At 31.8% G+C, this 14,003-nt stretch overlaps 1 protein-coding gene across 1 annotated transcript in view; it reads left to right on the plus strand.

Annotated features, from left to right (window-relative positions):
• LOC111697031 (phospholipase B1, membrane-associated) overlaps positions 1-14,003 on the plus strand; it is a 46,007-nt gene that overhangs the window by 8,499 nt on the left and 23,505 nt on the right. Inside the window, exons 2-6 of the mRNA XM_023466897.1 lie at positions 7,420-7,471; positions 10,530-10,609; positions 12,353-12,412; positions 12,565-12,581; positions 13,770-13,862. Coding sequence (XP_023322665.1) covers positions 10,585-10,609; positions 12,353-12,412; positions 12,565-12,581; positions 13,770-13,862 — 195 coding nt within the window. The 5' untranslated portion in view covers positions 7,420-7,471; positions 10,530-10,584. The remainder of the gene's footprint in view (positions 1-7,419; positions 7,472-10,529; positions 10,610-12,352; positions 12,413-12,564; positions 12,582-13,769; positions 13,863-14,003) is intronic.

Consider the following 14,003-nt stretch of genomic DNA (forward strand, 5'->3'; position numbering starts at 1 on the left):
AAAAATATTGCTCATCCGACCTAAAAATATTGCTCAACCGACCTAAAAAATATTGCTCAACCGACCTAAAATGAATGCTTATCTAACCTAAAATTGTTGCTTTAACCAACCTAAAACATATTCCCAACTGACCTAAAATATATCAATAACCGACCTAAATATATTTCCAATCTTTAGGTCAGTTTGGGACATTTCGCTAATCGAACCTACAGATTTTTAGGTCGGAAAAACGTTAGGTCAGAAAAACGTTAGGTCAGAAAAACGTTAGGTTCGTTTCCTCTAGGTTCGATGAGCGGGTACCTTCTGTTTTTGCCGTACATTTTCTTACTGTACATTTTGGTGGATTCTCATTTGAACTACTGCCGTTTGAACTATGGTACGTTTGAACTATATTGTTCGTTTGAACTATTGTTCATTTGAACTACTGACATGACGTCGTATCCTGTAATTTAAATCAACACATTTCTTGCTCATTTGAACTATTTTTCTACCCCAATTCAGTTATAAAATTTTTTTTATAATTCCCGTAAAGTTATAAATTGGAGACAGTGACCAGCAACAAGTGTCAGGCGAGTCAGGCTAAATTGAGTGCTATGATAAATCCATGAAGGAGTGCATAAGTGTCCAGAAATCCATGAAGAAGGTCACCCAGGAGAAGGAGTGGAACATAGTAACTGATCGTCAGTGCAAGGTTGAGAATGTCCGGTAATGTAACCAGGGTCCTGAACAAGTGTGCAATACTGTCTCTGAAAGAGTCGGCTTTACTGAGAGTGTCAGAGAATGCCATGAGTGCTCTGCAGAGGAGGTTAGAGAATGCAACCTAGAAAACAATCGTGTTTGTGCTGAAGTGCCCTCTATGCAGTGTAAAGATGTGCTAAAAGAGAAGTGTTGGGATGAACCTAGACAGCCCTGTGAACAGGTTCTCAAAGAAAATTATCGATAACCCATACTATGCATGTAAATAATGACATAAAACCTGTATTGTGATTAAGCTAACTAACCTAACAACGTAAGATATGTATTGTGATTATTCTAACTATGCTTGTAAATAACAATGCAAAACTTGTAATTATGTTCATTAATCTAACCTGTACCATAGAACTCAAAATAAACATCAGTTGGAATCATACTCCTTGATTACGGTGTGAGAGTATTTTGTTCCTGATTTAGGGAACCATGGGGGACCTGAGTCACATCTTAAAAGATAGATCTAGGCTAGGAATTGTATCTTTAGGCAGATACCTGAGAATACAGTTAGAGTTGTATCTGGATTGATATTGACTAAAGTATTATTGAGGAACCTTGAGTTTGAGATTAAGTTGTATCCGGATTAATATTGACTAAGGTATTATTGAGGAACCTTGAGTTCGAGATTAAGTTGTATCTTGTAAGACAGATACCTGAGATTCCTCATTTGGCAAACGAGAGGGGACCTGAGTCACATCTTAAAAGATAGATCTAGGCTAGGAATTGTATCTTTAGACAGATACCTGAGAATACAGATAGAATCGTATCCGCATTGATATTGACTAAAGCATTATTGAGGAACCTTCACTGGGGTCACGCGAGGTCCCACTCAAAATTTGGGCCCAATCGGTTCAGCCGTTTCGACGTTTATTGGATACAAATGGACGACAGACAAGTAAATATATATATACATATATATATTTATATATACCTCTCTGCTGGTTCAAGGGGTTACATATAACTGTGGCACTATAAATATTTTGTAAAAGATTTGGATTATTTAGTTTTAAAATACACCATGTTGTAAGTTTTGTAGGTTATAAGTATCAGTTAGCTAAAGTGTTCAAATAATTTCTTTAGAATCTTAATGGCATTTACAATTTAATTTTAAGGGGGGGGGGGAATTAGGGCGTTAATCATACTTTTGTATTTGAATTAAAAATTGGAAATCTAAAGAGTTTTATTAAGTTTAAACAAAAGGTATTTTGCCCGCACCACAAACCACCATACGGTCCTACAGTTTAGAGGGGAGGAGGGGGGGAAGGGAGGGTATCTCTTGACCCTGGAAAAAAGAAATTGAGTAAGTAAATTGTACCCCTAATAATGGGTCCTGACTGCGCTTAAAACTAATAAATCTAAAGTTAACTCTGGTCAGAAACCATTAGGTCTAGTTTAGAATTTAAACCATATGTGTCAAGTGACCAAATTACCTTATTATGGAAACATATAATTAATTAAATTTAACTTGGAACTTAAGGGTTTAAAATAACAACTTTTGACCCCGTTTAATTTCTAAGTTGGGTTGGAATGTAGGATAAAGTTGGATTAAGGTTCCTGAGTTTCAGGTCCTGAGATGGGGTAAAGATTATAATATCATCAACTGATAAATATAGTTTCAGTACTCCGGATATACTATCGAAACTGGAGAATATAAATATCTTGTATCTACTGTAAAACCTGGAAAATTAATTGATCTTGTATCTACTGTAGAACTTGGAGATCTTATATCTACTGTAGAACCTGGAGATCTTATATCTACTGTAGAACCTGGAGATCTTAAATCTACTGTAGAACCTGGAGAATAAAAAGATCTTGTATCTACTGTAGAACCTGGAGAATATAAAGATCTTGTATCTACTGTAGAACCTGCAGAATAAACTTATCTTGTATCTACTGAGAACCTGGATAATATAAAGATCTTGCATTTACCTAGAAACTGGAGAATATGAAAATATTGTACTTTTTTGCATATTTAAATTATTACATATGTTTATCAAAATCTTCATATTAGACCGCAAATTAATCATTTTTCAAACCATTACGTCTTTGTGGTTCTATGCTGCACATATTGTATATTTAGTGTTTTTATTTTTAACGTTTAATATTTGGCTCATTTTGTTTGTCTATAAGACAAACAAAATAAGCCAAAACATAAGGTTCTATGAAAATATTTTTTAAAAATCTAAAATTAGCAACACGAATTTTAGCTTACAAAAAAACATTCTGAATTTTTTTTTGGTTTTTTAAAAATAGGTCTTTAAAAATTATAGATTGCAAAGGAAGGTCGATTTTTCAAATTTTTCGAAACATGTCGATATTGATATCTAAAATTGCGCATCGAACTAGTGAATAAATCCATTTGTTGATTTTTTAAAAATTTTTTAATTGTTCGATCTAGGGCCAAAAAAGTTAATGCCACTGCCAGAAATGTCGCATATACGACATTACAATTGTAATAAAATCTAGAATTTAGAAAGACAGAAACTTTAAAAGACAATTGCTGTATATATTAAAGACAAGAGTTTAGACAAAAAGAAACTTTTAAAGGCTAGAGCATAGTCAGACAGACAGTTAGAAAGATGGGAGTAAAGACAAACACACTGCACGTTAAAATACAAAATCGTAGACAGGCAGAAACTATAATATATAAGAATGTAAACAGATAAAAACTTTAAAAGACAAAAGTGAAACCAGACAGAAACTTTAGAAGACAAGAGTATAGATAGACAGAAACTTCAGAAGACAATAGTATAGATAGACAGAAACTTCAGAAGACAATAGTATAGATAGACAGAAACTTTAAAATACTAAAGTATAGCCAGACAGTCAGTTAGAAAGACGAGAATATAGGCAAACAGACACTCTAAAAGACAAATTTGTAGACAGACAGAAATTTTTAACATAAAAGGGACAGAAACTAAAGACTCGAGTATAGTCAGACAGACACGTAGAAAGAGGAGAGTATACACATGCAGACACTTTAACAGACGATATTAGACGGACAAACAGACGTGTACTATGTTATAGCTTAGTTTCTACACAATGCAAATTCCATGGTATTTTATGACTGTAAGAGCATGTAATAATTTGGTTGATTTTATACCCCGCAGGCAAACATAGACTTAACACAGTAACTTGATTACACACTAAACCGAACACACACACAATCAAACAGACAGAAATATCCGGACACAAACAGAAAGAAATATCCGGACACAACCAGACAGTAATATCCTGACACAACCAGACAGAAATATCCGGACACAAACAGACAGAAATATCCGGACACAAACAGACAGAAATATTAGGACACAAACAGAAGACAGAAATATCCGGACACAAACAGACAGAAATATCCGGACACAAACAGACAGAAATATTAGGACACAAACAGACAGAAATATCCGGACACAAACAGACAGAAATATCCGGACACAAACAGACAGAAACATTCGGACACAAACAGATATAAATATCCGCGCGCAAACAGACAGAAATATTCGGACACAAACAGACAATTTTAATTCACACAGTCGGCAGTCCTAAAGACAAACTCCTTAAAAAGCTACTCCTGAAAGACAAACTCCTGAAATACCAACTCCTGAAAGATAAAATCCTAAAAGAAAAACTCCTGAAAGACAGACTCCGAAAGACAAACTTCAAATAGAAAATCTCCTGAAACACAAATTCAAGGAAGGAATAACAGCCTTTTTAAATGTTATAATTCTTTTTAAAGTTTTAACTTTTTTAACACGACTACTGGTAAAATCCTCCAAAACTACATTTATTCATTAAAATCCCGAAAATGGAATGATTTTATTTCAAAAATTCCACAATCCACCTTAAAAATCACAAAACTAACGATTAATTACATTTCTGATATGCATGATTTAAATCATTCATTAAAAACAGATATAGAAGATAGAGAAAGTTGATATATGTTCATAGTCCAGTGGGCACGTTAAATCCCAGTATATACAGGGTTAAGAAGTATATGTGTATGTAATGCAGAAGGGTTAAAAATTAAACATTTCATGCTATTTCCGCTAACTTTACATGTTTATCTTTATGTTCTATTACAATCTTAACAATCTACAAAAACATTTTTTTAGAAGTTTCATAAATATAGATTAACCATTTTTGTAAAACTATTATTATATGCAAAAAACTGCTAGCACTGCCTTAAGATCTAAATTTTTAATCCTCATATCTTTGTAACCCGATCTGGGAACTTTTGCATTGTGGATAGAAAGATCGATCGTTGAGATTAAGCATGAATCCTCAAATTAAAAGTTCCCACTGCACACAGTGGATTATCCAACACATGTTCTTAGCTGTTTAATTTTGCCAGATTAACCTTCTCCTTTAGTCTAGATTGTAGTTATACTGTATAGTCCTCATAGAGACAGGAAGGACCTGAATAAAAGGAAGGCCCCAGGTGATACATTTTTTATTGTTTTGTGAATATTGTAATCATGTAGTGTATCTAATAAAAATAACGAAAAAAAGGTTTTAAGAAACAAATTTCTACAAAATTTTTAATGTTATTTTCTCTATAATAGAAAAAATTTTGATGATTAATTATGACCGCCCCCCTCCTGGCCCCGTCCCGGCCCCCCTTTCGCCCGTCGTCGTATTGACACAGGTTGGTTTAAAACTGTGAGGTGAGGGTGCCGCAGATTTGACCATCCGGCGTATTCAAGTGTACACTTTAATCTCAGTTTTAGTCCTAGGACGGAGCTTGAGCTTGAACCCTATACTTAGACAAAACAACTCGAACCCGGGATATATAACTTGATTAAACATGAAAGTGACGATGTGAATGATAAATTAAAGAGTGATTTTTCAAAAAAAAATAAACAAGAAAAATGGATTAAATTTAGAAACTTGCATTTTTTTCCACAATTCATATATTTTCTGATTGTAATCTTCAGATTTTATTTTCATAATTTTCTGAAAATTCATTAATTAATGACGTTTAAAAAATGAGAGAACTTTTGAGGATTTTTATTTGTCGCTCCAGGTCCAGCAGTGATTGGTGTTATTTGTGAACAAATCAGTGAAATATTAAATCAGCAATTTTAAGCGTTGATTGTTGACACTTGGATTAGCGTGAATCAAAATTTTTTTTTAAATAGTCAAAATTTTTGAAAATGATACTCGATTTAATATTTTTTCATTTGTCAAACGAGCTGAGATTTCATTAATCATTAAATGAATTAAGCCTTTGTCACAAATTCTGATGTTCTAATTCCTATATCTTTGAAACCTGTAAACCTTCGATATTTCAAATTTCAAATTTTTTAGTTTGAAATATCGTGTAGATCAAGTTGCAAATATATAGAGATTAGAAAATTTGAGTTTGCGTCAAAGACTAAATTTATTTTTTCAAACTTACTATTTTTTAAATATTGTGAGGCTTTCAGAAAAAAACTAAAAAATATTGGAGGACAAGTGAAAGAAGATGAGTGTATAAGTTTAAACATCCCAAACCTTTTTTTTCTTTCCACTATTTTGTGAACATACCTCTCTGTATAATTTGAATCCAATCAGGAACAAAAAATTATGGAGATTTTATGAAACTTTCTAGATGCGCCCAACTTCATTAACATTCCAAGCCATTTTATCCTGTATCCTTAAAGGGACTGTCTGCCAATTTCAAACAAAAATGGAAATGATAAATTAGACAAACTTTATGGAAAAGATCATGCTTCTTGCAAGATTAATGTGATTATGATATATTACATCATTTTTTTGTTGAGTCCCTTTTCCCCGGTAACCCTAGTCTGCCCTTTCTCATGATCCAGATGGGTTGGCACTTTAACTTCCAATTCATTAATTTGAAGGGTTCAGTCCCTTTTTTCTAAAAGCTCGTGGTCTAGAATATATTTGAAATCCCTTTAATTTCAGGAGTACGATGTTTGCCCAACTTAGAATTTAAAGGGGTTAATAATGTGTCCGTTAAATTCCATGGGTCAGGTGTCTCTTATATCATAGGATTCTACAAAAGGGGTTGGATCCCTTTAATTTCAAATTTCCGCAGTACTTGGTTTATCTTGGATTAGAATGTTAAGGTGTTCTTGCTGTCTTGCGCCCGGATTTTCATGGGTTGGGTCCCTTGTTATTCCAGTGGTTTTTGGTCTGTCTTGCGACTATTCAGAATTATACTTTGAAACCTTTTTTCTTGGATTAATTGGATAATATAAAATATTGAATATGGAATGAGTTAAAAAGTTAAATAAGACTAAATTAACTAAAAGTGGAATTGTCTAAATATATTAAAGATGGAATTGCATTTAATGCATTTATTGCAATTCTCGCTTTATGCCCCCAGTTTCTTTGAAATAAACAAACAAAGATATATTTTAGAAAAAGAAAATAAATTTTATGAATAATATATTCTACAATGATAGAAAAAGTTTTGTAAAACAAAATTTAAAAATAATTCTTAGAAATAAAATATTTCATGATAAAACTAGACAAAATATCACTACTTTTAGATAAAACAAGATTTTTGAAGAAGCAAGAAAAAAAGAAAGTTGATTTTACTTTTATTTTTTTGTTAATTGAAAAAATAGTTGAAGAAAAATCCTTATTTTTTGAGTAAATCTAGGAACCAATTAAACTTTGATGATACTGGGCATAACCTTTCTAAAACGTACTTTTTTTCAGAAACCAAGTCTTAGAAAAAATGTAAAAACGCAATTTTTGAAATGCGCAGCAGGTAAATAGACTTAAGGTTTTATAAATTAAACGAGTCATAAAAGTTTTCTCACCATGTAAATTTTGTATTTTATTATATTTTCATTCTTATTTTTTGTACAGAACGCAATAAACATGATCTAACTTTTTCAATCAGAATATACAAGAATTCGTAAAATCAGACAAAGATGATGCAATTTTAATCATTTGATTTTTCTTCTGTATTTAAATTTTTTTCATGGCTTCTCCCGTAGTAACACTTTCTTGCACCTTGCCTCCTTGATGCTCTGATTTAAAATGTTTACCCCAAGTTTTCATGATTTACGTTTGAATGACTCTAAAAGAAATTACCAGTAACACTCTATAGGCCCTCTATGCAAAGATGGCAATGCCCGATTCACAACGGTACGCTTAAAAGCTCTGTACATCTGTTCAAGTATGAATTAGATATAATTGATTATGATTTTAAAAACTGATTTTTTACAATTACGTTTTTCTACAAAAGTGACTTGCGCAATTCTACTGCATAAAAACAGACAGGAAATATAAAAATTAAACACTTTTTAGCCTAAAAAACTAACAATATCTTTCACGCTATTGGGTCATGTTGTGAATCTGGCATCGACATCTTTGCTTAAATCTACGATTCTAGTCCATTTAATTATAAAAATAAAACTTTCAACTTTTCATCCCATTTTTTATTATATTTGCATGAATAAATGTGTAGAATGAAAGTGAAGGCAATCAAGCGATGAATTGCTAATTGGTTATTTAACTTCTAAATTAGTTTTCTCCACAAATAATCTTTAATTCAACACATCATAAAAATGTGAGGGTATAATAACGTTAAATGCTATTGTTGCCAGTCATTTTAAGCTCTGGGACCGAATTTAATAAATTTAAGCTAGGTCGCTAAACACCTACTGGCGGTTCAAATTTGGATCACCGATTCAAAGTTAAAGATTCATGCAATTCATTAAATTCGGTCCTTAGTTATAATAATTTAAAAACTGTGTAGCACTTTAGCTTTGCAGGACTTGTTTTTTGTTGAGAAATATTTGTTTTGATATGGGGGGGGGGGGCAGAGGGGGTACACATACGCTCACACATTGGAATGTTTACGGGTCTAATAAATTTAGTTATAAACCTAAAACCAAGGTTGGGACCAAATGTCTGGGTCTTGATAAAGACCAAGAGAAATTTTACTCCCCTAGTTAAACTCCAATTCTGGAGAAACGAACCTGAGATTACTGTCTTTCTCTCTTTCTGTCCAAGATTTGGAATTTATTAAGATTAAGAAAATATAAATTCCACCCAGTCCTAGTCTTCGGATTAGACTGAGATAAACCAGGTTGTTCTTATTAACTTATTAGAACACATGTATATTGTATATTCAGTTCCATGGCATACATTGAAAATTCTTACTTACTCGAGTATTCATATCAATAGGAAATATGTCAATTGACACTAAAATATTCGAATTCTGACGAGGGTGGATACCAGGGGGAAGGGCTATTTTTTACTGCGTATAATATATTGTAAGAATTTTCTTAAATCATACATTATTCACTTATATAGCCTGGGAACCCAGCTTTGTCTTGACACAAAGTTTTCTTTATAAGAGGCAACATTTTCAAATTAGAACTTTACACCAAGCTATGAAAATTCCCGTGGTTCTACCGTGTTCTTCAGTTAAACAATTCGAGGCAATTCGGTCAAGGGATTCCTGAGTTATGATTGGACATACAAACAAACAGAGATTTCTACTTTACATATATTTTATATAAAGATGAATGTAATACATGATCTTTAAAATCACATTTAGAATGTAAATTGTACAATCTAGAGGTATTTTATCTTTTTTTGCACAATATTTAAGTACAATAAATACATATACGAAATTCAACATTAAGTATACTATCTTAAAAATCGCTCAAGCGTAACTGCATTTTCAAATTCTTAGTTTTTTTTGGATTGACGAGTTTTTTAAGTTAACTGTTTTATCACATTTTTTAAACTTGTGTTTTCTTATATTGTAACTAACTCACTGGACATAATAGTTAGTTAAACAATGGGAGATCAATTACTAAATATTATCATCATTTTGCTGAATGGCGCGGAACCATTTATCCTGTGCTAAACCCTTTACAATGAGAAACTTGAATCTTCTTCTTGGTAGACAGGAAGTGCATTTTCTGAATTGCTATGGCAGCATGATGTACGGTGGTCCGACAGTTAGAAGGTCGGACAGAGTAAATGCGAAAACTTTCAGTTCTGTCAAAGCGGAAGAACTGACCTATTGCAGAAAAAAGAAAGGGAAAGGGGCTTTGATTCTCGTTCCTGATCAGGTTTCAAGACGCCCGGATCGAACCGTAGAACGACCTACGTTTTTTCCAGAAAGGACGGAGTAGAACTTTTTTCCAACTAAATAAAGAATCTAGGACGGATAGAACTTTTTTCCCGACCTATGGCTACGAACAGGGCTGAGTAGGACTTTTGTTTCACCAACATGATAGGAAATCCAGGACGGATTGGGGATCATGATTACTCCTACCTATTGTAGGGATTAGGAGTGTAGGACTAAGTGTCGGACCTGTGTGTTTTTCCAACCTTATTAAGAAAAAAATCAAAAGTGTGAACATTGGATACTCAAATTAAGCTACCGGGATTAAGGATATCCCATTCTAAAGTTTTCAGCTCCTATAAAGGAAAAAGGACACATCTTACGCAATATTTAATAATAAATATTTCTTTGTTCTCTTGCACACGTGGATTTAACGGTTCTGTCAATATTCCAGAAAGGTGTGACTTTTTAGTCACAATTTGTCTTATTAAACATAATTTTTTTTGCTTTTTTATGATATAATTTTTTGCCGACATATACTTTTCGAATGACAAGTATTAAACACACAAATCCGTAAGTTTAAAGATTGTTTAATTATAGATCAAAACACATAAGACTTTAAATCGAAGACACCGAACGCCTCTCACTCTGGTTAGTCCGGGGTGTGCAGGGAACAGTATGTATAGTACTCCACTGTAATTTTACTATATCTATATAAAATAATATCTTGCACTAGGTCTAGCTGACAGTTCTGAACCATTCTCCGGATATGGTCAAGCATACAAGGACTCATGGATACCTTGCTCTTCTACCTTGGTAGGATTCTATTTTCAAAACTACTGACGAAACTTAATTTTCTAATCATCTTTGCAACTTGATGGTGTAAACCTTTTATATTTCAAACATTGTACATATAGGTCTAGCAGATTTAATAGGTACTGGTTTTACGGCATCAATTTATTAAGAGATACAGATTAGAAAATAGATGGGCAAAGAGATAAGATAAGATATATATGTGATCAGAAAAAAAGATGGATAAGATTAATGATAAATGATCAGAAAAAAGTGGGGCCTGCCATTATTATTTTTAAATCACTATCATAAAACAAAAGAAGAAATAAAACCACGTCCCCCAAAAATGTTCACTGTGACATCAGATATCTTAAAATCCTCTAAAGTTTTCTATTGACCTCCAAATACACTAAACTTTAAATCAATATTATAGAAATACATTCATGTGTAAATTTGAATGTAAAAATGCGGGAAAAAGTAAAGTGTACTCTTTACACAATATGCGTACATCCATACATGTTTGAATACACGTTACTAACTTCCTATGCATGCGTAATGTGCCTATATGTGTGTCATGATCAACGCATTACCCTCGGGCGTTAGTTTTGCGTCAGCGATATCAATATAATCAGTATTTTTTTAAAGTCTGCAAACTCTTTAATTTCAATGTTTGGCCCTAATTTTCAGGGTCGGGAAGAGGGCCATGGGAGGGGGGGGGGGAGGTAACATTTTCTTTCACTAAAAAACAACAAGGAAGGGGCGGGCTTACAATAAAAAGTTTATGGTTTGTATTTAAACCTGCATATATGCCATATAGATCGATCTAATTACAAAGTTAAAACATGATAGTTAATTTATAAAATGATATTTTTAAAATGAAAGAAAAATGTCTACTTAAGCTTATTTTTCTCATCTTGTTCAAATAGTATATTAATGTATATTCCCACGGGGGATAAAATTCGTATATTTAAGATAAAAATATTAGATTTTTGTAAATTTGAAATTTGAAATTTTGTAAAGAAAAATATATAAAAAACAATTTATATACTTTTAGGAGTATTACTATATTTAATTTACGTACAGTGAGACCCAGAAAACTGTTTACACTGTTTTTTGCTTTACTGAAGAAATAATAAGAATTTATAAATAATTTTTAAATGATATTTCAGTAGTGATTTTCACAAGTTAAAGAACTTTTGTTTTTTTAATCTCGGGATATCAGGCCATCTTATGCAGACTTACAGATTATTTCAATTCTGCAGTTCATTATCCTGCAAGGATAACTTAATCCTCAAATTTAAAAGTGCTTACGCCGGATATCGATATTAAGCGCACATTTAACATAAAAGTTAAATAAAAAATAAAGAGGACGACGAAATTTTTTTTTTGGTTTATTTTTTTTTAAGTAAGAGAAATTGAAATTGAAACCTCAAAAGATTTAGGTCTTCAGCCCATTCGGTCCAGCCGTTCGACCGGCCATAGCTGACATATATATGAGCGAAGAGCATTTATCATATAGATATTAGATATATATACAATGAAAGGTGAAAAATGATATTTGTGGTTTAAATGTTTTCGGGGCGAAAATAAAAAAATAAGTATTGTTTATGTCTCTGTGAATTGTGGGATGTATTTCATCGAAAAAAATTTAAAAGATAGATAGATAGAAATAAAGATAAATAGATTGATAGATTGATAGATAGATTGATAGATTGATAGATAGATTGACAGATAGATAGATAGATAGATAGATATGTTTCTGTTAAGGTTGTATACTGATGGTTTGTTTGAGTACAGCAGAGTACAAATACGTACTGCAGAGACAAGGTATTATTGTTATTATTACTATTTTTTAAAGTATTATTATTATTATTATTATTATTATTATCATTATTTTCATTATTACTATTACAAAGTATGAATTATTACCATTACAATATTACCAAAGTGTGAAATATGATTATGATTATTTTTTTCAGAAATCAACAGCGACGAGGCAGAATATATTTAAAACAATACATTTCTTTTTTTTAACCACGGCTTCTGGTCATTTAATTTTTCAATGTGTTATTTTGGAAAATTATATATTGTCTTGAATTTTGTCTTCCCAGCTTAACGTTATCAAAAAAAAAAGAATTTCTATCCTAGACATGAATATTTGTATGCCCTTTTTCCAATAAATGAACATTAAAAATAATTTAACTAAACAAATTCAACACTTGGAAGAAACAGCTTTCGGATAGAATTTTATATATTTTATGTATCTTATGTATTTTATGTATTTTATGTATTTTATGTATTTTATGTATTTTATGTATTTTATGTATTTTATGTATTTTATGTATTTTATGTATTTTATGTATCTTATGTATTTTATGTATTTTATGTATTTTATGTATCTTATGTATTTTTTGTATTTTATGTATTTTATGTATTTTATGTATTTTATGTTACCCAAAAAGTGTGAGGCTTGAATGACGACCTAGAATTGGTCGCCTGGCTTAAATATAGCCTTTTATGGATAAATAACTAAGGAACTGAGTCAAATTTTCTAACTCCTATATCTTTGGAGCCTGAAAGTGTAAATCTTTGATATTTCAAACTCAGATTACTTAATTCAACAGAATTCATGTATGGTAATATCTAAGGTCTATATGACATTGGGTTGCTAAGATATAGGAGTTAGAAAATCAAAGTTTGTGACAAAAACTCAATTTCTTTGACCATGTTATAAACTAAATTACAGTTGCAGTGAACAAAGGAAAAAAAGTGTACTGCTCAGGATATTGTTTTCATTCCTCCCAGAAACTGCAGTACACAAGCTATTTTATTGAAGTTGCTTTTATATTCCTTTTACCCTGGAATTAAGAAAAAAAATTATTTATCTTCTAACATTTGCCTCTAGTCTCACCCATTGTGACTTGCGAGTAACCTTGAATAATATCTTTTAATTTCTGGAATAATATTAATAACACGACTCAAGTTATGACTTAAAATAGTCCATGAACATAAACCACAACAATTGTTTAACATGTCAATAGACCCATTTCACTTGATCAATAAAGTTAATATTTAACTTATATATTTTGTTTAACATCAAATTTAATTGAATATTGCTTTAATTGCCTAAATGCCACAGTTTTCTGGTTTTCACTGTATAAAAAAAACATGTTCTGATGACCAGAGTCCTCCTACCGTACCAGAAACCAAGGAGGGGATGATGATTATGTCTAATTTTGTCGAATCTTCAGATATCGTGATCAGAAAGTTACTCAAGGTATAGTTAAAAATGAACATATACATTCTACATGAAATTAAAGATGCAATATTTAATTCTAGATATTCCACTATTCCAACCTCAAACCTGCTCCTTGCTGCCTGAGTCCCCCCATGTCATAATTCCAATTATTCGTCCCAG

The sequence above is a fragment of the Eurytemora carolleeae genome, unplaced genomic scaffold, assembly GCF_000591075.1.
Source record: "Eurytemora carolleeae unplaced genomic scaffold, Eaff_2.0 scaffold270, whole genome shotgun sequence".
In the NCBI taxonomy this organism is placed as follows: domain Eukaryota; kingdom Metazoa; phylum Arthropoda; class Copepoda; order Calanoida; family Temoridae; genus Eurytemora; species Eurytemora carolleeae.